We start from the raw sequence: 23518 nt of genomic DNA on the forward strand, positions 1-23518 counted from the left end.
AAGAAGCTCTGCTTTAGAATACACTTAAGCAAGACAATTCTTGGGGAATTTTTTTTATTGCAGTATAAAAATATTCTTCATGAACAATACATAGATACAGTCTAGCTACCCAGTAGCCATTGAACTTTCGTTGAAAGAATTACTTTAAAACTGAACTGAAGACTCCTGTAAGACAGTAAAAAACAAACAGAGACATGATCAAACACAAGGGCATTCAGTTGCATTGTTTTGCTATCGAAAGACACTGAAACCTCCCTCTATGCCTACCATATCCATTTTCCTCATCAAGGCACATAATGAAAGTGTCAAATCCAGTTAACCCTTTCCTTAAGTATATTCATTTCATATTACCAATCCATTTTAGTAGCCTCATTACCTCTTGCCCCAAACAATTTCCATTCTTACCCTCTTAAAATGTGCTTGAAAGACATCTTAGTCCATTATCCTGGAAGGGTGAAATTATAGCCCTGGGAAGCTCTTCTTCTCCTATAAAAAGGAAGACATGTTAAATATCTCCCTGTGTTTAGCATTTATTACATCCAGATACTTTGCATTAAATACCCCAACCCCCTCTACAGCAATACAGCCAGTGCACTGTGATACTGTGCTAAATATTTTAAGGCCACCCAAAGAAGGGAATAAGAGGCACTGTTTCTATAAAATACATTTTATCCCAGTTTCAGGCTCATGACTGAGTGTTTTTAAGTATATAAAAATCATTATGATGTTGTTTGACTAATGCTCATATATATACAATATACATAGATTACAGCACTGGGAAATTTTAAAGCAACTGAACCAGCATTTACAACTCAGCCTCAGATATTTTAGCAGGATAACAAAACTATATAGGACATAAGTAAAATCTGTTCTTACCTACCAGTACAGTAATATAACCTTTCCTTCCTTCTGCGTCTGCCTGCTAGTCCTAAGAGCAAGGAGTCTTACTCTCGTCTGCCTCCTTCCTTCCGGTGGTCACTGAGCACTCCTTTCTAGTCAGCAGAAGCCTGCACCTGGCTTATCTGTCCACTCGACTCAACACACGTCTCTACTCTCAGCTGTGGTAGCGTCTGAGCTGGAGGTCATTCGGAGCTATGCTTGCTAGCCGTTCCTAGTAGCTCAACCATCTCCATGCCTCCCGGATTTGTAAAGCTACTTAGTTTTCAGGTGCGGATGTGCTCTCCTCTGTTGTGGTTATGCTACCATGCCAAAAGCCAGCATTACTTCATGAGTCCTGAGGTCTCGTCTCCCTCAACAGAATAAGGATCCACCTGCTATTGCAAACTCAAGCCAGGTAAAAACCCATCAGGACTATTATGTCTTCATTCTAGATCAAGCCATTGGCCAGTCAGAAACAAGGTCATATATATACAGACACCATATACATCCACCATAGTAATTTTGAACAGGTTTGACCTTCATGCACAAGGCAGTAGAACAGAAATATTAGATGTGCACTCAGCTGTGGCTGAAGATTAGTGGGATCAACATGTGTCACTATGCACATGTTGCCACCTCTGCCTTCAAATATCAATTGCAGTTCTAGTTCCAACCGATTGACACCAAGAAATTAACCCCAGAAAAAATGGCACCCAGAAGGCGCATTTTCTATTGCAGAACTGGACTGGGGAAGAATATGAGTTGCTTTAGAAAACAAGCCATGTGTTACGGAATTTGAAAATGGAAGCAGTCACTGTTTAAGACCCGTCGCAAACTAGCCTCCTGCGGGAGCAAACCTTGCCAGCACGTCCCTGACGTCATGAGGCTGGGCCTCTCGCCCCGCCTCTTTCTCCGTGCCAGAGTGGTTTTTCCTTTGCTAGGGCAGCATTGCCAGCGTATTCTCTCAGTTGAATTCTGCCAACCGAGAGAGTACGCTGGCAATGCTGCCCTAGCAAAGGAAAAACCACTCTGGCACGGAGAAAGAGGCGGGGCGAGAGGCGCAGCCTCATGACGTCAGGGACGTGCTGGCAAGGTTTGCTCCCGCAGGAGCCTAGTTTGCTTTGCTTAGGCTGCCTCAAGGAGAACGGCGATTTGCCAGTCAACTGACAGGTTGGCCGTTTGAATCTGGGGAACAGGGTAAGCTCCCATCTGTCAAGCTCTAGCCTCTCATGCAGGGACATGGGAGAAGCCTTCCATAGGATGGTAAAACCTCAATCATCCGAGCATCCCTTGGGCAACTCTCTCACACCAGAAGTGACTTGAAGTTTCTCAAGTCGCCTCTAACATGGAAAAAAAGTGGGATAATATGCTTGTATTTAAATGCATCTAGAAATACAGTTGCATCTTTTATACAAGGTATGGGCAAACTTCAGCCCTCCAGGTGTTTTGGACTTCAGCTCCCACAATTCCTACCAGCTGTTAGGAAATGTGGTAGTTGCAGTCCAAAACACCTGGAGGGCCGAAGTTTGCCCATAACTTGTTTTATACTGTAAAGCTTACTTGAGACTTGTATCAAGTTATATAATCATCTTTTTCCCAAAGGCATTGGAATCTGCCCATCACGACACCATATTTTGAAAAAGAGCCACACTCTGTAGCCACAAGGAACATATCTGTGGCTTTTAAAGGAACTTTTGCCCACTATGAAAGTATCTTCTGCAATAACTATGATATAATATTAAATGTAAGATCTGCTTCAGTTTTCTTTGCAGCCCCCCTAATCCTCATATATTTTTCTTATCTTTCCAATGGCAAACCCCTTTCACTTCCAGTTCCCTGGGACGAATTGTAAACAAGCTATTTGGGCCTGGCATTATCTGCTATAATTATTGGAAATGCCATAACCCAAGGCATAGTTAACAGAACTTCGAGATATATATATGACTTAACCAAGGATTTAAAACTTGTCTGACAAAATTTATATTCATATACCCCTTCTGCAACATCCCAAAACCAACTGGATTTTTGTGTGTATGGCAACCTATCCCAGCATGTGCCACAGCCAACACCAGAAAATATTTATTATGCCAGTCCCAAGAGCAATTTCTAGCTGTATCTTTGATGACAGCAATTTATACTGGTAGCTGTGTCTGTTTGCAAGTGTTGACAACTCAACTATTAATCTTTAATCCAACACACGAAGGACTCCCCCATATTCCAAGCTAAAACTGAATTCCAAATAGGCAGCTAAAACCAGCATGTTATAGTGAACTAACTTTACACAGCACATTTTAAAAAAGGAGACACATTTATTTAGCGTCATGATCAGTCTAATACAGTTAGCAGTCAACATTATTGGTGTGGAAAAAATAATCTACATAAAAACCCTTGTCGGAATGCTTTGCACTTTCCACAGAACACAAAAAAAACTAAAATATCCTGTTATACAGTTAGTCACAAATACAGTCCTGATGTTTGCAAACAAGCGCTTGTCTAACACATGTCTTCATGAGGCAGTTCTACCCTGCCACAACTGTGCTTGGCTGAGTTCACAACTGTGGTAACCTGTAGCTTCCCTGTCACTTCTCTGGCTCTCCTCTCCTGCTAAAGCTTTGTTTCCTGTTGAATAATATGGAATAAAGTTGTTAATCTAAACATATTGAGACTCAAGGCTATAATCCAACAGCAAGTTCGTTCCCACCAATAGCCAATCTACATCATTTTAGTCTAGACATACTTAAGCTATAATAACTTGCTCTGCTACATTAAAAGTTACTGTTACTATTCCAAAAGCACTGCATATTTATCTATGGGATAAAGGGAAACATCTTACCGAGTTAGAACCGCCTTCCGCCGCCATAGCTTCCTCCTCCACTGCCAGAGCCACCATAACCACCTGAAAGGGTAAGTGTGCAATTCTTAGAAACACCACACACAAGGCAAAAGTGGTAAATATTTAATGTACAAAATGGGAATCAACGCTGGATGAACAAAAAATCCCAACTACCCAATTCATTTAGAGAACACTAAACATTGGGAAACCAAAAGCTAAATGAGCCAGATATTCACCTCTGGTGTTACGACATAAATCGAGAAGACAAGGAAAAAACTAGAGTCTGGTGTAGCAACACTATCCTATTAGGTCCAAGTGCAAACTCCCAGGTACTTACCACCACCACCACTTCCGCCATATGGGCCAGAGCTCCTGCCACCAAAATTTCCTCCTTTCATGGGGCCAAAATTTGAAGACTGGCTGTTGTAACTGCCAAAGTCATTGTAGTTTCCACCGCTGCCGCCACCTCCAAAATTACTTCCTGGACAGAGCAAGAATCAACCACTAATCAGAGATATTTGAAAAAAGATCATTCATACACAGGTTCATTGTATTCAAATCCACCAACAAGGAGCCACAGACCTCTCCCCAGTTTGCACATATTCCTATAACCAGTACAAGTATCTTTTTCTCTGTGTAGCTATCACTTGCGTATTTTCTCAGCAAGTACTGTTTGAGGATGCCTGACATACAGTATTGAAGTGTAATGAATGCTTTATGGCATTACTCAAACGGGTTCCAAAAAGTCTCACTAGTGGCTAAAGCACATGGGTATTTTAGCAAGTAAAATACTTCAATTTTGTTCATTCCCTACATACGAAGAGAGCAAACATACCGTTCTCCAAAGATAACTAAACTAGCTCTCAGTCCTTGTCAACAGTGAGATCATGGGGACTGCACCTCCACCAACATAGATTTAATAATGGCCCTGCAATTCACACTTCAGGTTTAAGGAGTTTTTTGTACTCTCCCAAGACTATATCATTTTCTGAAGCTCATGGTAATGACACATTGTGAGCTCCTGATTCTAAATCCAGAGTAACTTTCATAACCATGTACGATTGTATGCAACCAAAATATCCCAATACAACCTTTATCTGACTTGTTTTCTAAAGATGTGATTGATGCTGGCATGTTTTTAAATCCTTAGAACATCTTATCAGCTAACATGAAATATACCTATCTGAAACACTTTCAATATTTGTTCCTGAGTGGTTTTTAAGAGTCAGGTTCTAAAAGGCTGCCTTTGTATAATGTCTCTGTATGATACGAAACATTGAATCAGCCTATTACGTACCGCCACTGCTGCCACCAAAGCCACCGCCTCCATTATTATAGCCATCATAGCTGCCACTGCTGCCATAACCCCTGCTTCCACCAGAATATCCAGGGCCACTGCCTCCATAGCCTACAGGACAGAAATGACACAGAAATAATAATGTTAAACTGGCATCATTTAAAATTTCCTGAAAGTCCATAAATGTCCCAGCATTGATTATTTATGAACTTACCATCATTGCCAAATCCATTATAGCCATCTCCGCTGCCTCCATATCCTCCTCCGCCACCGCCGCCTCCACCACCTCCACTGCGGCTGCCAAACCCACCTAAAACAGACAAGACAGCAGTTTATATATGGTGGTCTTTTCATTTAAATTGGTCCATGTCCATAATCTCCAATAACTTCACAGCAACATCATTACAAAGAGTGGAAAATAAAACAAATTATTTCGTTTGAGGCAGACTTTTTAGAACCAATCAAAAGTGATTCTGGAAGTCTGTTTGTGCCCAATCCTTACCAAACTAGATGCTATACTGAAAGCCAGTTTTACTTCCCAGCTTACCACCAAAGTTGTGGTAGGTATATGTGATGCTTGCAAGAATGAAATGGCTTATACAAAATGTGAAATTGTACTTTTTGAAATCTTCATGGTTAAATTAAAAAATTCTAGAAAATATAACTGGTTTTTATTCAAGCAACAATACTTACCACGGCCTCCAAAGCTGCTGCCACGACTGAAGTTGTCACCACCGCTGAAACTACTACCACGGCCATTGCTAAAGCTGCCAGAGCTACTGCGGCCTAACAACAAGAAGAACAGTAAGTCCTCTGGAGAAATAGCAAAAGTCAATTTTTACTTGGTTGCAAGCATTGGAAACTTACCTCTTTGGCTTGAAGAGGCACTGGCCATTTCCTGTTTTGACAAAGCTTTTCTGACTTCACAGTTATGCCCGTTCACAGTATGGTATTTCTGAACTAAAGGCAAGAGGGAAATTGACATTAAAACTGAAGGTCAGCAGTTTGAATCTGCAAGACAGGTGAGCTCCATCTGTCAGAGCTAGTTTTTCATGCAGAGACATGAGAGAAGACTCCCACAGGATGATAAAACATCCAGGTGCACCCTGGGCAACATCCTTGCAGACGGTGAATTCTCTCACACCAGAAGTAACTTGCAGTTTCTCAATTCACCCACCCGCCCCTAATATTTGCAATAAACAACTGGTACACTTACTGACAATCTTGTCCACAGAGTCATGGTCATCAAAAGTAACAAAGGCAAAACCTCTTTTCTTGCCACTGCCACGGTCTGTCATTATCTCAATGACTTCAATTTTGCCATACTGTTCAAAATAGTCCCTCAAATGGTGTTCCTCTGTGTCTTCCTTAATTCCCCCGACAAAGATTTTCTTCACTGTCAAATGGGCTCCAGGCCTTTGAGAGTCCTACAGAGCAAGGCAAGAAAAACTGGGTATCACACCTGTGAAGCTTTCTTTGCAGTTATTTCTACTGGAGAAAGTTATCATAGAGTTCATACCACTGGTTTAATTAAAAACTTGGGTTATCTGATATTCCAAAGATGTATGGTGCTACATTGTCAATCAAGGCAATAATCCCAATGTTACTGTATACTTGTCAGCCTTTTATTCAATAAATCCAGATTTCAGAATCAAGCAGATTTAAAGAAAGTAAAGGTCAACACAAAACTAAGGCTTCATTGTAACATTTTTATGTCACTGTTATAATGGAATAAATTGATCCCAAAACTAGTGAAGAGGAACATGGTCTTTTTATGGGCATCGCATTTTATGTTCTGACTTGTAAGTTGCTCTCCATAGAAGATTCACGGTCATCACTGGCACAGAGCAAATAATGATACCAACTCATAAATAGCTTAGTGAACTGGTTTATTTTTATTTATCTTATAAATTTTCCTGACATGGCTATGTTTCCAGTCTTCACCTATTGAGAAGGGCTTCAAACAGTCCCGAATTACAAAGATTCGATTTACAAATGAGTCATAGGCGAGTGGGCTTCGTAACAAGACCCTACTCATAAATGTACAGTAGTAACTTATCAGCAGCCGCGTGACCCAACACCAGTAGCCAAAAGTGATAAAAAGAACAAAAACACACAGCCCAATGTTATTTCTTCCATTGGAGGCTTTTCTTTATAGAAAAATAATATGGTTGCACTATTTACTAGGTTTCTGTAACACAAATAAATATATAGCAGCTTTACACGCAGCACTCTTCACACTGGAGCTCTTACACAAGACTTCGGCCTACTAACTCTTTCAGTGCTTGACTCCCACTTTTGTAATCAAAAATACTCAGTTAATTTTTTTTAAATATTTCTGACAGAGAGAGCAGGAAGTGAGAGGAAATCTATCCCCCAGAAGGGAAATTCACTCCCAGAAGTTATCATGAAGAAAAGGTGTCTCCATTGAACTTCAGCATCAATTCTTGTTTCCACAACAAACCACCTTTTTCGAAATCCAATTATCACAGGGACAGAAGATGAGAGGAAATCTTCTGAACAGGCAGTAAAACAAACACCACTCTTCCCTAGGCTATCCAACGCTTATATATTTGATATAATTATTTTAAAAATTCATGCAGTTTTCAAACATACATAGTTTTCCTCAGTGTCTCTTTATCCTAATTCACTTTTAGGACTCTACCTTCATATATCTAAAAACAAGAAAGGCAACCTAAGATGTTTGTAGCAAGAATTACAAGGAAAGATGAGGACCCTGTACCCATCTGACTATATTAGGTTGGCGTTATGATTTAATAAATATAACTGTTCCAACTTACATACAAATTCAACTTAAGAACAAACCTACAGAACCTATCTTGCTCGTAACTTGGAGACTGCCTGTACAGAACCTCAATCTATTCCTGTTACAATAAACTGAAGAGCAGTTCTTACCTCTCTGGATACAGCTCTCTTTGGTTCAACAACTCTACCATCAACTTTGTGTGGTCTGGCATTCATGGCAGCATCAACCTCTTCCACTGTTGAGTATGTCACAAATCCAAAGCCCCTGGAGCGCTTAGTATTGGGATCTCTCATCACCTAGAATGAAGTATTCAAATCAGTATTTCATTTTGCGTTCTGCATATACCAAGTGGGGGCAACCACTTTCCTTAAGGTTTGTTGGTGGTGTCATATATCAAGTATGGGTAGCACTGAAACTAATAGTGGATACAGAACAAATATATTAAAGACCAACCCTTTTCTCACAGATACCCCTCCCACTGAAGTTGCTGGGAAACAACCAGCAAATGCCTTGTTTTAAATGAATTTGAAATTATGGGTGCATTAAATCTTGTCAAGCCAAGTGCAGCCATAGTTCATAAGCCACACACACACACACACTCCAAGGATATAATACCCACCAAGCTCATGAGCTGGATTTCCTAAGATTAACTTGCAATAAGGTAACTTCACATTTGTCCTATCCAGTATATCAGATTTCATTAACACAAAAGGGAAAATCAAAGCTAGTACTAATTCCAACCCACCCCAACATGCTGGAACAATATGCCCCCTTCTTTTTCAATAGCTTCTCTAATACTTGTTAGGTGTGCTGTCCTTTAAGCTGCAATACCCAATCCAGTCCAAACCAGAAATGTTTCCCTTGTAATAGCTGTGCTCAAGATGCTGGAGATACTTACCACACAGTCTGTAAGTGTCCCCCATTGCTCAAAATGATTGCGAAGGCTCTCATCTGTTGTCTCAAAACTGAGGCCCCCAATAAACAGTTTGCGCAGCTGTTCAGGCTCCTTCGGGGACTAAAAGAGAAAAAAGCAAGGTGATAAAACAACAAGTAAAATTGCCCGGATGGTTCTGCAGAATATGTTCACTCAACTGTTCGCCGTCTACATTTTGTGTATTTTAGTACTATCCTCTCTTTAGGAATATCCAAGTCCTCTAAAATTACTCAATGGTCACCCTTTGCCAGAACAGAGTCCTAGAGGCATTTTCACAGGTAAAAAGAAAATAATTGTGATTCTCCCATTTCAGAGGGGTCCTGTATCTTTAACCCCTGTGAAGGCAGAGCTCCTACTGTAAATGAAAAGAAACACTCTTACCATGCCACAAGCATTTGTGAAACTAGCATGTTACTTACTCTTGACTACAAAGTCTTAAACTTCATTGGGAGCACTTAGGCACAGATTCCAAATATTACAGATTATGCCACTGTTTCTTTAAGTACTTTCTGGGTTTCTCTCAATTTCTACACTGAAACAAAGAGTGTTTTGCAGCATAATTTTGTAAGAGAGTTGAAAATTACAGCATATAGGTTTTGCTGACAATTGCCTCATTTCCTGTGTTTTCAGCACTTCTGGCACACATAATTGTCAGAATAATTAAGTTGGGCAATATAAATAAACTGACTAGCAGACCTGTTAAAAAACCCAGAATTGAGCCACTGAAAAAATAAACATACCATTGGGGGAAATTATTGCATTTTTAAAGACTCCACAGCAAATAATTTTTAAGGCATGCTACAATGAATGACTAAGGATATATACTATTGCTCAAGACTGCTGCCTGCAAATACAAGTGTTTTTTCTGGTCTATGTAAATATAGTGCAGAGGATCCACAGAAAGAGCACCATGGGTCTTGGCAACATGGGAATATGTTTTGCTTTCATGACCATGCACCAGATAACAGAAGCATAAAAAGCAGATTTTGGAATGAACTGTGTAACGACCACCTCGCCAACTTAGAAAGGGTGGAGTATGGAAGAAAGGAAAGGGATGTAATGGCATTCTAAAGGCTGAGGAAAACAGGTTGGTAGCATTAGCTTTTGTAAATTTGAGCATTATTATTTTATTTATTTATAGTCCACTCTTTAGTCACAAAGGCTCGGTGTTTTCCAAAATATTAATTTACTTTTACAATTACAATATAAATACGATATAATACAATAAGATAAGATGGAGCGATGTCTGGCTGGCTCCAACTCAGTGGGGAGAGCGGTCTCTCAAAAACTGATGGATAGTCAGGTAGTCTTTAAATTGCAACAAAATTGCAGATTGATATTCCAAAACCAACACAGTTCTCTCTAAATACTACAAAAGCAGTGTAACTGGCTGAATAATTAAGGTGCTTGAGTCCAGAATGCTTCTCAGGCAAGATGTCCATCTACATGGAATTTATGTAGTTTAATAATTTAATTGCTATTTTATTTATTTACTATACTATTTTATACCCTGCCATCTCTCACTCCGAAGGGGACTCAGAGCAGCTTACAAGTTATATATTACATTATTAGCATAGTACAATGCTAGCATCATATATTATTATATTGTACTACACCATTATGATGCAAAATTATTAGTAATATTACATGTACTATATAATTATTATATTTTATTATGTTACTAGCCACCCCCTGCCACGCATTGCTGTGGCCCAGTCTGCGTTTTGCGTGCATGTGTGTGTGTATATATATATATGGTTTGGCAAATGCGTTGTAATGTATTTTTTCTCTTTTAAATTCCCTTCTGCAGTGTTTTTCAGTGTTTTTATGAGTGATAGTCACTCATGGGCCTGATAGGTGTATTGTGTCCAATTTTGGTGTCAATTTGTCCAGTGGTTTTTGATTTATGTTAATCCCACAAACGAACATTACATTTTTGTTTATATAGATTATACTGTATTAGTATTATATTGTATTACATTATAATACTACAATCAATATTATAAGTACATATAATATATTATATTGCCTGTGTCTCAATGTTATGGAATCCTACGAGTTGTAGTTTGGTGAGGCACCATCACTCTTTGGCAGAGAAGGCTGAAGACCTTACAAAAGGCTATCTCTCAGAATGATACTGAACCGTAGGAGTTAAAGCTGTATCAAACTGCATAATCTTCGACACAATGAATCAAATGGGTTTATTCAAGTTCGAAATGGAATCAATGAGGATTCTGGGCTCAAGAGACAAAGCGAGCGATCACGTGGCTCAGCCCTTTCCCATCCCCCGCACAGAGCTCAAGGGGGAAAAGCTGTGCTCTACGGCGCGCATGCGCTCCAGAGAAAGCCTGCTGGACTGCACAGCGCATGCGCAGCCATTACAGGCGCCGGGGGAAAGCTTAGAACGCCACGCACTGTAAAAGATGGCGCCTGCCCCGGGAAGCCAGCGCGCATGCGTAGTGGCCGGGGAAGGTGGAGGAAAAGCAGGCCCAAGCGGCAAGGGGAAGGAGGCCGAAGCAGAAGCTCAAAAATGGCCAATAGGGGGGAAAAAACAGCCAGCATTGGCGCGGGGAGGATTTTTAACACTTACTTCGTTAGGAGACATATCGCACCCGTAATCGGACGATCCCTAAAGGCAAAGGAAACATAATTCCACAAAAACAAGCCACAGGTTTGGTTTCGAAACAACACGACACAAACGCCCGCGGGCGGACCTTACCTCAGACTTCGACATGGTGGCGATATTCACTCGGCGAGGCCTAGCCCGGCTTCCTCCCCAACGCGGCTTCTTCCTTCTTCTGCAGCTGAGGCGGAAAGAGGCAGAGTCAGCAGCGCCCCGGCGCTTCACTACTAAGGCCCGCCCCCGGCCAACCACGATTGGTCAGTCTCCTAAGCCGCTTCCTCTCCCATTGGGCAGCGGGCAGATTGGCCGCAACCTATTGGACAACAGAATAGTGACCTCGCCCTTTTTCGCACGGCTTGCCCACCTCCGTTCGCTTGCTATTGGGTAAGATACTTGTCACTCCTCAATTTTGTCCTCCGCCATTTCTGAGGCAGCACCCGCCCCCTCTCCATGGTAGCTTTCCCTTTATTGGCCAATTTAGAACGCATCTCTCTTGTGATTGGCTTACATACCCGGATTCCATTTTTCCGGTTGGTCAGCTTTCTTTTCATTCATTTTAACAGAGGCGGGAATTAAGTTGGCAGCCTTAGAACGTTTTTCCTTTAACGGTCCCAAGAACTGTATGCAACGCCTTTGGCGAAGGTGGCAGCGGGGGTTAGAATAAAAGAGGTGGAAAGGGCCATTCAGATCTATAAAAGCTTGCTTCCAGGCAGCAACAGCAGCAGCAAACGGTGAGGCGGGGCCTACAAAAGCCACGCATGCGCCTTAAGTTCACTCTTGTGTCAGACAGGAGGAAGGGAGGGAGGGACGCTGGGAGCGGTGCGCGCGCCTCACGCCAGCGCGAGAAAGGGGCGGAGGGGGGGGGCAGCTCGGCGCGTGCGCACTGCGAACCTGTTTTGGCGGGCGTTGCGCAGAAGCGGCGGTTGTGAGGGGGTGGGGGAAGTTGGTTCCGCACCGAGCCGTTACTTTTTCCACTCTCCCAGGTGAGCGACCACGGGAAATAACTCGGCGGGCGGCGTGCTAGCGAAAGCCGGTCCTTTAGAGGGAGGGGGCGTGGTCTCGGCGTGATTGGGAGCTTGCCTGAACCGCACTGTGGTACCGTTGGAAGAGGGGGCGGGGCCTGAGGGTGGGCGGGGCCAGCTTGCATGAGTGACAGCCTGGCGGGTCGAAGGGTGTGGAGGCGGCCCGAGCGAGAGAATGCTGAGAGGGAGGAGGGAGGGGTTGACCGAGGGGGCGGGCGCTTCTCATTCTTTCGCGGGATTGGTGGAATGCCTCTCGAGCGACGTGCGCGCTCTCCAATCAAGAGGAGTGTGGGTGTGGGCGGGCGGAGTTTGCGGCTTTCCCGCCAGGAACCTCCTCCCTCGTGGAAGTCAGTTGCCCTCTTGTGGTCTGTGCTGCTCATAAGGGCCTGCTTTTCAATAATAGTAATCATAATAATAAGAAATCAAAGTCTTTTAAGTAAAGTCCATGATTCAGTGAATGATCGAACTAGTTCTAATGCTCTTCTTGTTCAATCTCAAACCTTTTTGTATTTCCAGTATATCCAGGGACCTATGAATTGTCCATGTCCTTTCAGTACCTCTGCGGTCCGCCAACATGGCAGACCGTTCAGCCCTTCAGATCTTGTGCGTGTCTCTTGTCTTTTGCTCAAGAAATTGGCAATGCCTGCTAACGTTTGCCGGGGCTGCCCTCATTGCAAAGCGATAGTTTAAAAAGCTCGGAATCCCATAAACTTGGGTGACTTAAAAACAGAAAGGGCAGCGGTTTTCCCAGGGTCCTTCCACACAGCCATATAACCCAGAATATTAAGGCATAAAATTCCACAATATCTGCTTTGAACTGGGTTATCTAAATTCACACTGGGTTGTAGGTTTTTTCGGGCTAAATGGCCATGTTCTAGAGGCATTCTCTCCTGACGTTTGTCTCACTACCTCTGAGGATGCTTGCCATTGATGCAGGTGAAACGTCAGGAGAGAATGCCTCTAGAACATGGCCATATAGCCTGAAAAAACGTACAACAACCCAGTGATTCCGGCCATGAAAGCCTTTGACAATACATTAAATTCACACTGCAATATAATCCAGTTCAAAGCAGATAATGAGGGATTTTATTCAGCTGTGTGGAAGGGGCCTGAGATGATGCTAAATTTCAATGGAAATATTATTTCAGCAATACCCATCTTAACGAAAAATAATCTGTGTCATGTATTTTTGTAGTTTAACCTAAGAACTGAGACTTCTTCAGTGCTGAGTAGGTGGGTTTTTAATATTATTATTTATTGACTGTGTTTATACACCACTTTTCACAGGAGCCCCCAGTGGCGCAGTGGGTTAAACCCCTGTGTCGGCAGGACTGAAGACCGACAGGTCGCAGATTCAAATCCGGGGAGAGACAGATGAGCTCCCTCTATCAGCTCCAGCTCCTCATGCGAGGACATGAGAGAAGCCTCCCACAAGGATGATAAAAACATCCAATCATCTGGGCAACATCCTTGCAGACGGCCAACTCTGTCACACCAGAAGCAACTTGCAGTCTCTCACGTTGCTTCTGACATGACAAAACAAACAAAACCACTTTTCACACCCCGGGGGGTGGGGATAGGACTCAAAGTGGTGTATATCAAGTAATGGCAAGATTCAATGCCGAGATATATACACACCAAACATAATAACTAAAACAATACATATAACTATAAATGAAACCATTAAAATCATATTAAACAGAACACAAACATTTAGACAATTGAAACATAGCTTTAACATCTTAATGTTAAAATCACATAATCCAAAATTCAAAAATACTCATCGCAACCCTTATTGGAATATTTGGGGAAAGAAAAAAATATTTTGGTGGGTGGAATTTCACTCTTACCTTGCCCAGCCTTGCGTTAAAGTGTATTTTGAATTGTTTAATAGTTTGATTTTACTTTAATAGTGACTCTCAATGTTTTTTTTAAACTATTGTGATCATTAATTTGTTAGCTGCCTTCAGTCCTAATCTTGGGGGAAAGGCAGAGTAGTATAATAATGATAATGCAATTCAAGGGAAAAGAGAAGCAATAGATTTTAAATGTATAGGCAGTTGCCAGATAAATTAGGGTCTGGTTGCTTGAGAGTTACAATTTAAAATAGGTCTAGCTAATACTACATACTGTAGTATATCATATGCTCTGTATTGACTTGATATTCATACTGAAATACAGTAATTAAAAGCAAATAAAGCCAAACATAACATCACAGTTTTGCTGTATTTTAAAAATTGCTTTGTGTATACAGTATTACTTATTTATTTCAGGAATTTCTATACCGCCTTTCTCCAGCAGACCCAAAGTAATTCACAACATCATTAAAACATACAGTATAATATAAAACCATTGATTAAAACAACCCAAAAGAGTTAAATGGATGCTCCCTTATAGAAAATTAAAAATTACCATTAAATTAAAAGCAGTCTAAAATTTCCATATGACAATAAAATACTACAAAATACTAGGCTTCTGTTGCAGTTCATTTAAAAGGTATTTCAAACAGGTGGGGTCTGATCTGATTATTTCTTTGATAGCTTGAGAGTTCTGGTTGCTTGAATTCCAGTTAACTGAAAGTCTATTGTGCAATGTATAGACCCATCTACAATAGTCAAACATCATATAGTTATACTCTAGTTATACAGTATTGTAATATTTAGTGTCCCATTTTGACTTCTCCATTCTTACATTGCGACCCAAATTGAATTGAAAAGTGTGCCTGAAATATAATAACTTGAAAATCTTACCTAGTCTTGTGTTTCTCCGCCAAGACTTCGATAAAGTTAGTTATTGCTAAGTGTTGTGTAATCCATCAATAGGTGTGGGGTGTTGAAAAAATGGTCAGGAATGTCCTGAAGTAGACTAGAACAATGTATGTGCCTGTAAATTCTGTAATCTTCTATGTGGGAAAGCATTTACTATGAGGAGCAGCATAAAGAAATATTCTTGTGCAAGAACTAAGACCTGGAACACAACAAATATTCCTTTGCTTGACTTTCTAAATTTTGGCAGGTGGATTCTTTTGTGATCATTTCCTCCAATGTTATTTCTGCTTTGAATCTTATTTTTATTGAGTGTTGTAATGTAATACAGATTGCGCATCACTTAGCTGGAATTCCAAAATCCAATATCTTCCTCATAGGTGGCTGAGATAACATCTTTGCTATCTGATGGCTCAGCATACATAAGCTTTGTTTCATGCACAAAAATAATAAAAACGCCATTCTATATAATTATCTTTAGGTTATGTGTATATTTACAGGCTATCTCATTAAGTATATATATGCAAATGTAAGTATTCTAAAATCCAAAACACTTCTGAGCCCAAGAATTTGGATAAGAGTTATTCAATCTGTATAAAAGGGGGCTAAGGGTAATGAAATGACTCTGCCACACGCCCACATAGGAACTGATTTCAATGAAGTAAGTATATCAGGAGCAAGTACTGATCTTCATGGGATCAATGCCCATAGTTATTTGAGTATAATGCGTCATTGAATGTTATGTGCACCTTCGTTTTGAAGGTATGCATTACAAAAACAGGAATTGCTATCGAATGTAAATCAAAGTAGTAGTGGTTGTAAAAAGGCTGTTGGGAAGCTGTGCCTTCTGTCTGGCCTTCCTACCAGTTTTTTCATGGCTACCATCAGCTTCCTACCAGTGTTTTCACAGCCATTGCTGCCCCTCTCTCCTCTTGCCCAGCAGTGCAAAAAGGTTTAGGTATGTGATTCATTGGCTGTTCCAATATGCTTTCAGTGATTGATTACATGATAATCTCTGACCAAACTCTGCATAAAATGCCCTCAGAAGCACTTTATTTTCTTGTTGTGCAATTAAATCTTACCTCATCCCCCGGAACCCCTCCTTGATATTTTACAGTGTTTAAAAATTTTAATTCCTGAATTTGGCCCTGCCCATGGTGATCATTTTTGATGTCGTAATGTTTTGATTTTATATTGTTGTGTTGTTTATATACATTGGTTTTGTATTTTAATTTATTTTCTGATTTTCTGTTGTATTTTTGTGTTATATTGTGTATATTGTATTGATGGGTGTGGCCTCATGTAAGCTGCCCCGAGTCCCTTTGGGGAGATGGTGGCGGGGTATAAATAAAGTTTTTTTAATTATTATTATTATTAATGTACCATCGAATCTAATTTACATCGCTACCAGCAACCACCCCCCCCCCTCCAAATTTCTGCCCATTGTCAACAGTTGTTTCCTTCTCACTTGGAAGCTTGCCAGAGAACAGCATCCAATGTTTCAGGGACCAGCACTGGTTTGGGGACCACCACTTTGAGTCACACTGTTCTAAAATGTTATTGATATTGTCTGCTGTATTTAAAGGAGTGAATGGATTGTGGAAGCAATTTGGTGTTGGTTTGGTAAATGTATAGGGGATTATAGGGAGATGAAGAGAAGTGGAACAGATAGTCCAAGTTAGATCACTTCATTTGCTTAAGTGGGGTAATCTTGTACATCCTTGTTTAGAGGAAAACTTTTTTAAAAGTAAGAGTTGCACCCCAGTACCGTATATTTGCTATAACAAATATGTAACATATGAATGCGGAGGGGTAATTACTGGATATAGTTTTTTCAAAAGATAAAATTATGGCCCTGTAATTGTAGTAACCAGAAATAACATGTTTTTGAGCTTTCTTTTTGCAGTTGGGGGGAGGGGGGCATAGGATCACAGAACAGAATCCTTCTTTGAGGTTTCATAGGTGTCCCTGTTGCAATGCAACATGATTTCTTCAAGGTCCTGGTGCCTCTAATGTCTTGCGAGTTCCTAGTTTCAGTAGGGAGCCCATCATAATAATTGCAACATGTCATTTACCAGTGTTGTTTGCACATTGCTTTAAACCTGAAATCCTGGATTTTTGAACTATTTTGTGAATGAACAGTGGGCCATGCATTCTGTTTTCAGTTTGAGTGCCAGTGGTTAGTAAGCCAGAATTGCTGCTGTAGAGTAGCATAGATATGGATAGCTGTTGTGTCATAACTGATGCTAAATTTTACATCTTTTTCTTCACTGCTTACTTTCCATGTAATACAACTTATAGTTAAATCTGTTTTGTTAAATTGTCATGATACAGCTTTAGGAATGTTTGTGTACCATTCAGTATATAGTATAGCCCTTGTAGGAAATTGGATAATAACAAACCCTATTGAAAAAAACTGCCTCCACTGGAAGATACCTTAGATCGTTGCTGGGAGAAACAGAAAAGAATTTTTTAGTTATTCCAGCAATGTCAGTTTTTAACAGAAGCATACCATATTATTGTCTGGAGGATCTAGAAAATTCCGAGAAGGGAATGTTTTATTGGACCTAGGTGGGACAGCTGAAAGTACCAGACTTTCAGATATGGGGATTTTGATATAATTGTACTACATTCTGATTTCCATAATGGGGAGAGAGTTGTTTATTGTAGGTTTTAAGAATTAGTAGAATGTTACTAAAAGTAGAAGAATGAATTTCTAAATTTATAATAGTATTTAAAGAGAATAGATTAAAGAGAGATAAAAATCAGCATACAGTGAGTGAGAGATTGTAGACTAGTGTATGTTTGATTATTAGTATTCTTTTTGTGCAAATATCTATTCTTGTCTGTTTCATTTTTGTATTCATGCTGTGTTAGCTACAGTAGGCCTTTAGTAGTGGGGTAGTATTTGTTAGAATTTAGATAGTTTTTTTGTTGAATCTTGCAATTTGTATAAGCATACTTCTGTTTGTGTGTATGTTTTGTTTTTAAATAAAAACTATAAACTATTTTTTTTTCAAACTCCTGTGACATTGCTAATACTAAATCAGTATTTTTTTAAAAAAAAAAGTTAGTGGAATACAATTAACTGGAGGAACGTAAACTAATTCTTTAGTCAAGCTCTATGCTTTAGGTTTTCTCAATGTTTGCACAATAGCAATATTGCAATATTAACAGTCAATTGGTACAGCATTAGACTTTCTTAATGAATTTTTTCCATGAACATTAAAATAGAATCTAATTAAGTTGCAATGGTCAAAATGGCAACTATCATTTACCTTTTTTCTCTTTTTTTAATAATGTAACTTCTATCTGGTTACTGTATATTGTCTTCCTCAGCAGGCTGTCTGAGCACTTCCTGAACAACAAGCAGATTCGCTTATTAACTGTCCAAAGCTAACTTGAAATATGCAACAAAACATCTTTATTACTGATTTGCGGTACTAATAAAATCTTCTTCATATCCTAAAACAGAACTATTTTAGTAATTTAAGCGTATGAACTGCAAATGACTAGTGATATTTTTATTTAAATTACTGTATCTGCCAAAATAATGAGTTAATGTTTGAGAACCTTTTTTCATAGTAGGTTTATATTTCATTTTGAAGTTTAAATCAAGTTATGTGTCTTGAATGTCTATGACGCTTCTCAGCAAGATGGCTGCTGCTGGTTTGAGGATCAGAAATGGCCATTATCAAACATTATTTGTAGTTTGGTGGGCAGAAAAATGAAGAAGTTAAGCTATGTGTATTGTTTTCTGATGGAAGCATTTGCATTAATGGTATTGCAAAAGGCAAGATAAATTGCTTCTGAACATTCTCAAATGGATACATCATGGAGGAAATGCCTACAAGACAGCTGTATAGACAAAAGTGTTTTTTTATTCATGTTTTTTGAGGGTGCCTATTTAAAATAAGTATATAAAAATAAACGTTTCTACATTACTACATAGTGGCTTCACTGATGATAAAGGGTTTGAAAATATCCAATAATTTCTGTAATGAGCAATGCAACACTTATATATCCCTTTTTTATTCAGTTCTGACATCTCTCCTCACCTCCCCCTGGGTTCCCCTAATTTGCCTACCTTGGAGATAAACCAGGCCTGCACATCATCCGGCCCATAGGCCGGATGTGGCCCACAAAGGCATTTCCTCTGGTCAACGGGTGCCCAGAAAGGGCTCAGAAAGGGATCTGAGCCCTTGAAGTGCTCAGATCCCTCATCTTTGAAGCTGGGGAAGGGGCGGGGCTTCCCCTGCAGCAACATGCATAGGAGGAGGGGTGGCCCGCAGAAGGCTTTTTTGGTGAGTAAATATTGGCCCTTTACCAGGGCCAAGTTGTGCATGTCTGCTCTATACCGACCTAAGTGGTCAATGTAGATGGTTCTGCAGTGTGTGGTCCTGTGTTCCATTTCCATTGGGCCTCTTATCCATAGGAATGACTTTACTGGTTTGAGGGGATTCAGTGTGTTGCACGTGCGGAATGCAGCTTGCTTTTTTGGGAACAAACACTGAGGTACTGGAATGCTGCCGTTTTACCACTGCTTTTTAGCTCTATAGTGAGAATGTTTTTGAGCTATAGTAATGTGTTATTTGGTGTTCATATACAAGTGTTGTTAGAAGCTCAGCACAGTAAACATGCAATCATCCCCTTTCATCCTTAAAAGGTCCTGATGAGATGGATAAGGTTGAAGATATTTTTTTCCCTTCTCAAGAATACCTAGTGAACTTCATGGCTTGGTTTCTTTTCATTCTTTTATACCACATAAATTCAATTATAAAATGCAAATGTTTCCTGAACTATAGTGGGATTTTGAGGGCCTTCTATTGAAAAAACTGGGGAAAGCAGCAATTTTTTTATTTTGAATTTATTTGATGAGTAGGCATCCAAAATTTTAATCAGATACAAAATGAGAGGAACATACTTATTTTATCATCCCTAAGACAGCCATGTTCATCTTTTAAATGGGAGCTAAGATCTTAGTTTTCTATGCATCAGAAGATGGGAAGCAGGTCAAGGCACTGTGCATGCTTCATAAATCAGAGAAAGACTACAGTTATATCTGATTCAATTACAGACTTCAGAACACATCTGAGGGTGAGTAATTCCCATCCCTTGGGCAAATACTGGTTTGCTATCACTGCGTATAAAAAGAAACTGTTTCTTTAAATTGCTTCAGTTCTAATATCCCCCCATTAATAATGTTATCCTTAAATTATGTCTTAGGAATTCTATGTCAATAATCACCAGAACCAGAAGATTACAGAGCAATACGAAGCCACCTGAAAGTCAGGTAACTCGAAATCAAGGAAGGAAGAGGCATACTGTGTTATTGAAGGCTTTCATGGCCAAAATCATTGGGTTACTGCCAGTTTTTGGACAGTATGGTCAGGTTCCAGTAGCATTTTCTCCTGACATTTTGTCTGCATCTACAGCAGGCATCCTCAGTGGTTGTGAGGTCTGTTGGAAATGAGGCATGAGGTTTATATATTTGTGGAATGTCCAGGATGGGAGAAAGAACTCCTGTCTGTTTGAGGCAAGTGTGAATATTGCACTTATAAATATTGTAATCTCCCCAGGCAGCAACAGCCAGGCTTTGAAACTGCAAGGTTTTTAAATGCTAATCAAGCTGGCCAATTGCAGTATTCATACATTGCCTCAAACAGACTTCTTTCTCCCACCCTGGACATTCCACAGATATATAAACCCCCTGCCCCATTTGCATCAAACCTCACAACCTCTCAGGATGCCTGCTATAGATGTAGGTGAAATGTCAGGAGGGAATGCTACTAGAACATGGCCATACAGCCCCAAAAACTCACAGCAACCAAGAGGCATATTATTGACTGAATTTTCAACATCATTACAAGCTGAAGAAAACACACTCTAAATAGACTGCTGTTTTACAAAATATAAATTTGCTAATTCATGAGAAAATCTGTAGTTCATACAATGTATTCCTGAACATTTGGAACAGTAAGAATATGTGAACATATTGTTGAAAATCTGACTTTAAAATGTTTTTAAAACATATAGAAACATACTGCTTTAACAGTTGAGGCACATTTTGCCTTTGTATAATTACAGGCATAATTGGATTTTAAAGAGGTGGCTGTGTTAGTTTTATACAACATAATAAACAAGAGGGTCAGGAGTGGGGAGGAAAAAGAATTTAGCAGCACCTTTAGGACTAACTGGCTTTTATATTAGCACAAACTTTCATAAATACGATACCAGTTCTTCAGATACAGAACTGAAGAAGTGGCTTCATATCCATGAAAATTCATACAAAAAAATCCCAGTTAAGGTGCTGCTGTGTCCCATTTTGTTCTGCCCTCACCTCTTTCCTTTTTTAGTGCCTAATGTTTTTAATGTAGACTCTATGCGTACATATCCCTGTTCAGAAGTAGAATCATGAAGTTGAATGTATTGCTTTCTTTAAATTAACTAGGGATAATACTGCTTGGTGCTTTCTTGCTTTAGAAAAAGTTTGGTGTATGTACTGCACAGCACTGTGCAATGTATGTGTTAGAGGACATCTTCACATTTCATATAATATGTTGTAAAATAAAGTCTTACTAATTATTCCATTGTAGTCATTTTAATTTTTGTTACCTCTAAATGATGTTACCTCTAAATGAATGCAAACCAGCTAGACTGATACTTTTCTAGAAAAAAACAGCTTGAGTATGTGTTTTGGAGAAGATTTAAGATTGCTTCTGCACAGACTCACAATAAGCTAATAGTTTATGATGAATTCGTTCATCAATGCAATGTAATAATAAATGTGCAAAATTGGGCAAATACTAACATCTATATAAAAATATTAACAGCTCTCAGAATTCAGGGAGATTACCAGAGTATGTGGATATACACTTAAAGTGTGACTTTTATCATTCACCAGTCTATTTTAAAAAGTAAAATTATCAGCAGTTAATGCCATTGTTTAGCAATTTCGGATGTTCACCATGATGTTGGGGAGAGGGAGTTAGACAGAAAGGATCTTGTTTCTCCTCCCAAGATCTTTAGAAAGGAAAAAAAACCACATGTATATTATTCTGAACCTTTCATTATGAATAGGCAAAACAAGTTCCTATTTATACTTTTAGCCCTACTAATAATCAAAGTTTTCTGTAGTAATTTGCACCTTATTTCTATTTCTGGTAAAAAGATAGCACTAAAATCTTTTAAAATTACAGTACAACTCACCGTAACCATGGAGGATACATTCCCGGAGTTCAAAGGGGTACAGGAAATTGCAGATAATAGCAAACTCTTTTGGAATGAAGGATTTCTGGTCCAAGAATATAATGAAGTTGTACTGGAGTACCTAAAATGCCTAGGGATTATGTATTTTATTAAACATAGATAAATAAAACTGCAAGTACTGATACTGCGGATATGGGGATTGTATTGTATATGCTGTGAACCTTAGGGTAAATATTAACAGAATTTCGAATGGGCATACCCCTCTGTACATGACCAGTTCTCCACTCTTGCTGTAGAGCAGGGTGAGAAACGTCATATTCTGCAGATATTCTAGACCAGAGGTCCTCAAACTAAGGCCCTCCAAGGTCATTTACCTGGCCCTCACTCAGGGTCAACCTAAGTCTGAAATGACTTGAAAGCACACAACAACAACAATCCTATCTCATCAGCCAAAAGCAGGCCCACACTTCCCATTGAAATACTAATAATTTTATATTTGTTGAAATTGTTCTTCATTTTAATTATTGATTGTTTTAAGTGCTTTTTGCACTACAAATAAGATATGTGCAGTGTGCATAGGAATTCGTTCATGTTTTTTTCAAATTATAATCCGACCTTCCAACAGTTTGAGAGACTGTGACCTGGCCCTCTGTTTAGAAGGTTTGTGGACCCCTGTTCTAGACTATAATAAGACAGCATGGTTATTGGTAACAGATTGTGGAAATTGTAATTCAAGTGATCTGGACATGATTTGATTATATACCCTTGCTATATAGACAAGTTGCCATTGCCTGACAAAAGGAACTATGCTAAATTTTAATACGCTTGTGTCTGAAGGTGGCAGAATGCCATTTGCCATTCATATGCTCTCCTGGCAGGTCATGTTATTGATTCTAAGTAGATATTGTTTTCAGTTGTGGGAAATGTATGCAGTTGTACTTTTGTTACCTATTTTCAAACAATAAATTTTTGATTTTGTTGCCATTTTTGAAATAAAGCTGTGATGCTTCTCACTGGACAGATTGTGATGCATCTTTCATCCTCTTTTGAACTTATTACACACTTCTGTAGTTCGTTTGTAACACTGTAAACCCTGCCATTCACAAACTCGTATATGCTTGATGACACCAAAAGGGTCTGCATTTATAAAAAGAAATTTTAGTCACTTATATGGCTCTGGCTAGCGTTT

At 39.5% G+C, this 23518-nt stretch overlaps 2 protein-coding genes across 7 annotated transcripts in view; one reads left to right on the top strand and one right to left on the bottom strand.

Moving 5' to 3' along the window:
* Positions 1-37: 37 nt before the first annotated feature.
* HNRNPA1 (heterogeneous nuclear ribonucleoprotein A1) lies at positions 38-11551 on the bottom strand. 3 transcript variants are annotated; one of them, XR_009630666.2, is made up of 13 exons: positions 11430-11551; positions 11301-11339; positions 8675-8791; positions 7926-8072; positions 6226-6436; positions 5877-5969; positions 5703-5795; positions 5224-5319; positions 5010-5120; positions 4050-4193; positions 3713-3775; positions 406-486; positions 38-165 (listed from the first exon to the last, which is right to left on the bottom strand). XR_009630666.2 is itself a non-coding variant. In XM_060762898.2 (12 exons), the coding sequence occupies exons 1-11, from the start codon at positions 11442-11444 to the stop codon at positions 3717-3719; spliced, it is 1125 nt and encodes a 374-aa protein (XP_060618881.1). In that variant the 5' UTR covers positions 11445-11551; the 3' UTR covers positions 3169-3498; positions 3713-3716. The 3 variants fall into 3 exon arrangements, 2 of the variants coding, with proteins under 2 accessions (XP_060618881.1, XP_060618883.1); XM_060762898.2 differs by lacking the exons at positions 38-165; positions 406-486 and adding an exon at positions 3169-3498; XM_060762900.2 differs by lacking the exons at positions 38-165; positions 406-486; positions 11301-11339 and adding an exon at positions 3169-3498.
* Positions 11552-11894: 343 nt separating this feature from the next.
* The window catches only part of CBX5 (chromobox 5), a 59612-nt gene continuing 47988 nt past the window's right edge, over positions 11895-23518 (top strand). Inside the window, exons 1-2 of one of the 4 annotated variants that reach the window (XM_060762901.2) lie at positions 11895-12064; positions 20347-20413. The gene's annotated coding sequence lies outside the window, so the exon portion shown is untranslated. Of the gene's footprint in view, positions 12065-12226; positions 12317-20346; positions 20414-23518 lie in introns of those variants that run through there. The other 3 variants (XM_060762904.2, XM_060762903.2, XM_060762902.2) reach the window with 3 other exon arrangements.

Source organism: Anolis sagrei, chromosome 2 (genome assembly GCF_037176765.1).
Source record: "Anolis sagrei isolate rAnoSag1 chromosome 2, rAnoSag1.mat, whole genome shotgun sequence".
Classification (NCBI taxonomy): Eukaryota; Metazoa; Chordata; class Lepidosauria; order Squamata; family Dactyloidae; genus Anolis; species Anolis sagrei.

Excerpts from the sequence above, each read along its gene's own strand:
- HNRNPA1 (XM_060762898.2), bottom strand. Across the intron at positions 8,073-8,674 it reads GGACACTTACAGACTGTGTG|GTGATGAGAGATCCCAATAC; the intron begins GTAAGTATCTCC and ends ACTTCATTCTAG. Across the intron at positions 3,776-4,049 it reads TGGCGGAAGTGGTGGTGGTG|GTGGTTATGGTGGCTCTGGC; the intron begins GTAAGTACCTGG and ends TTACCCTTTCAG.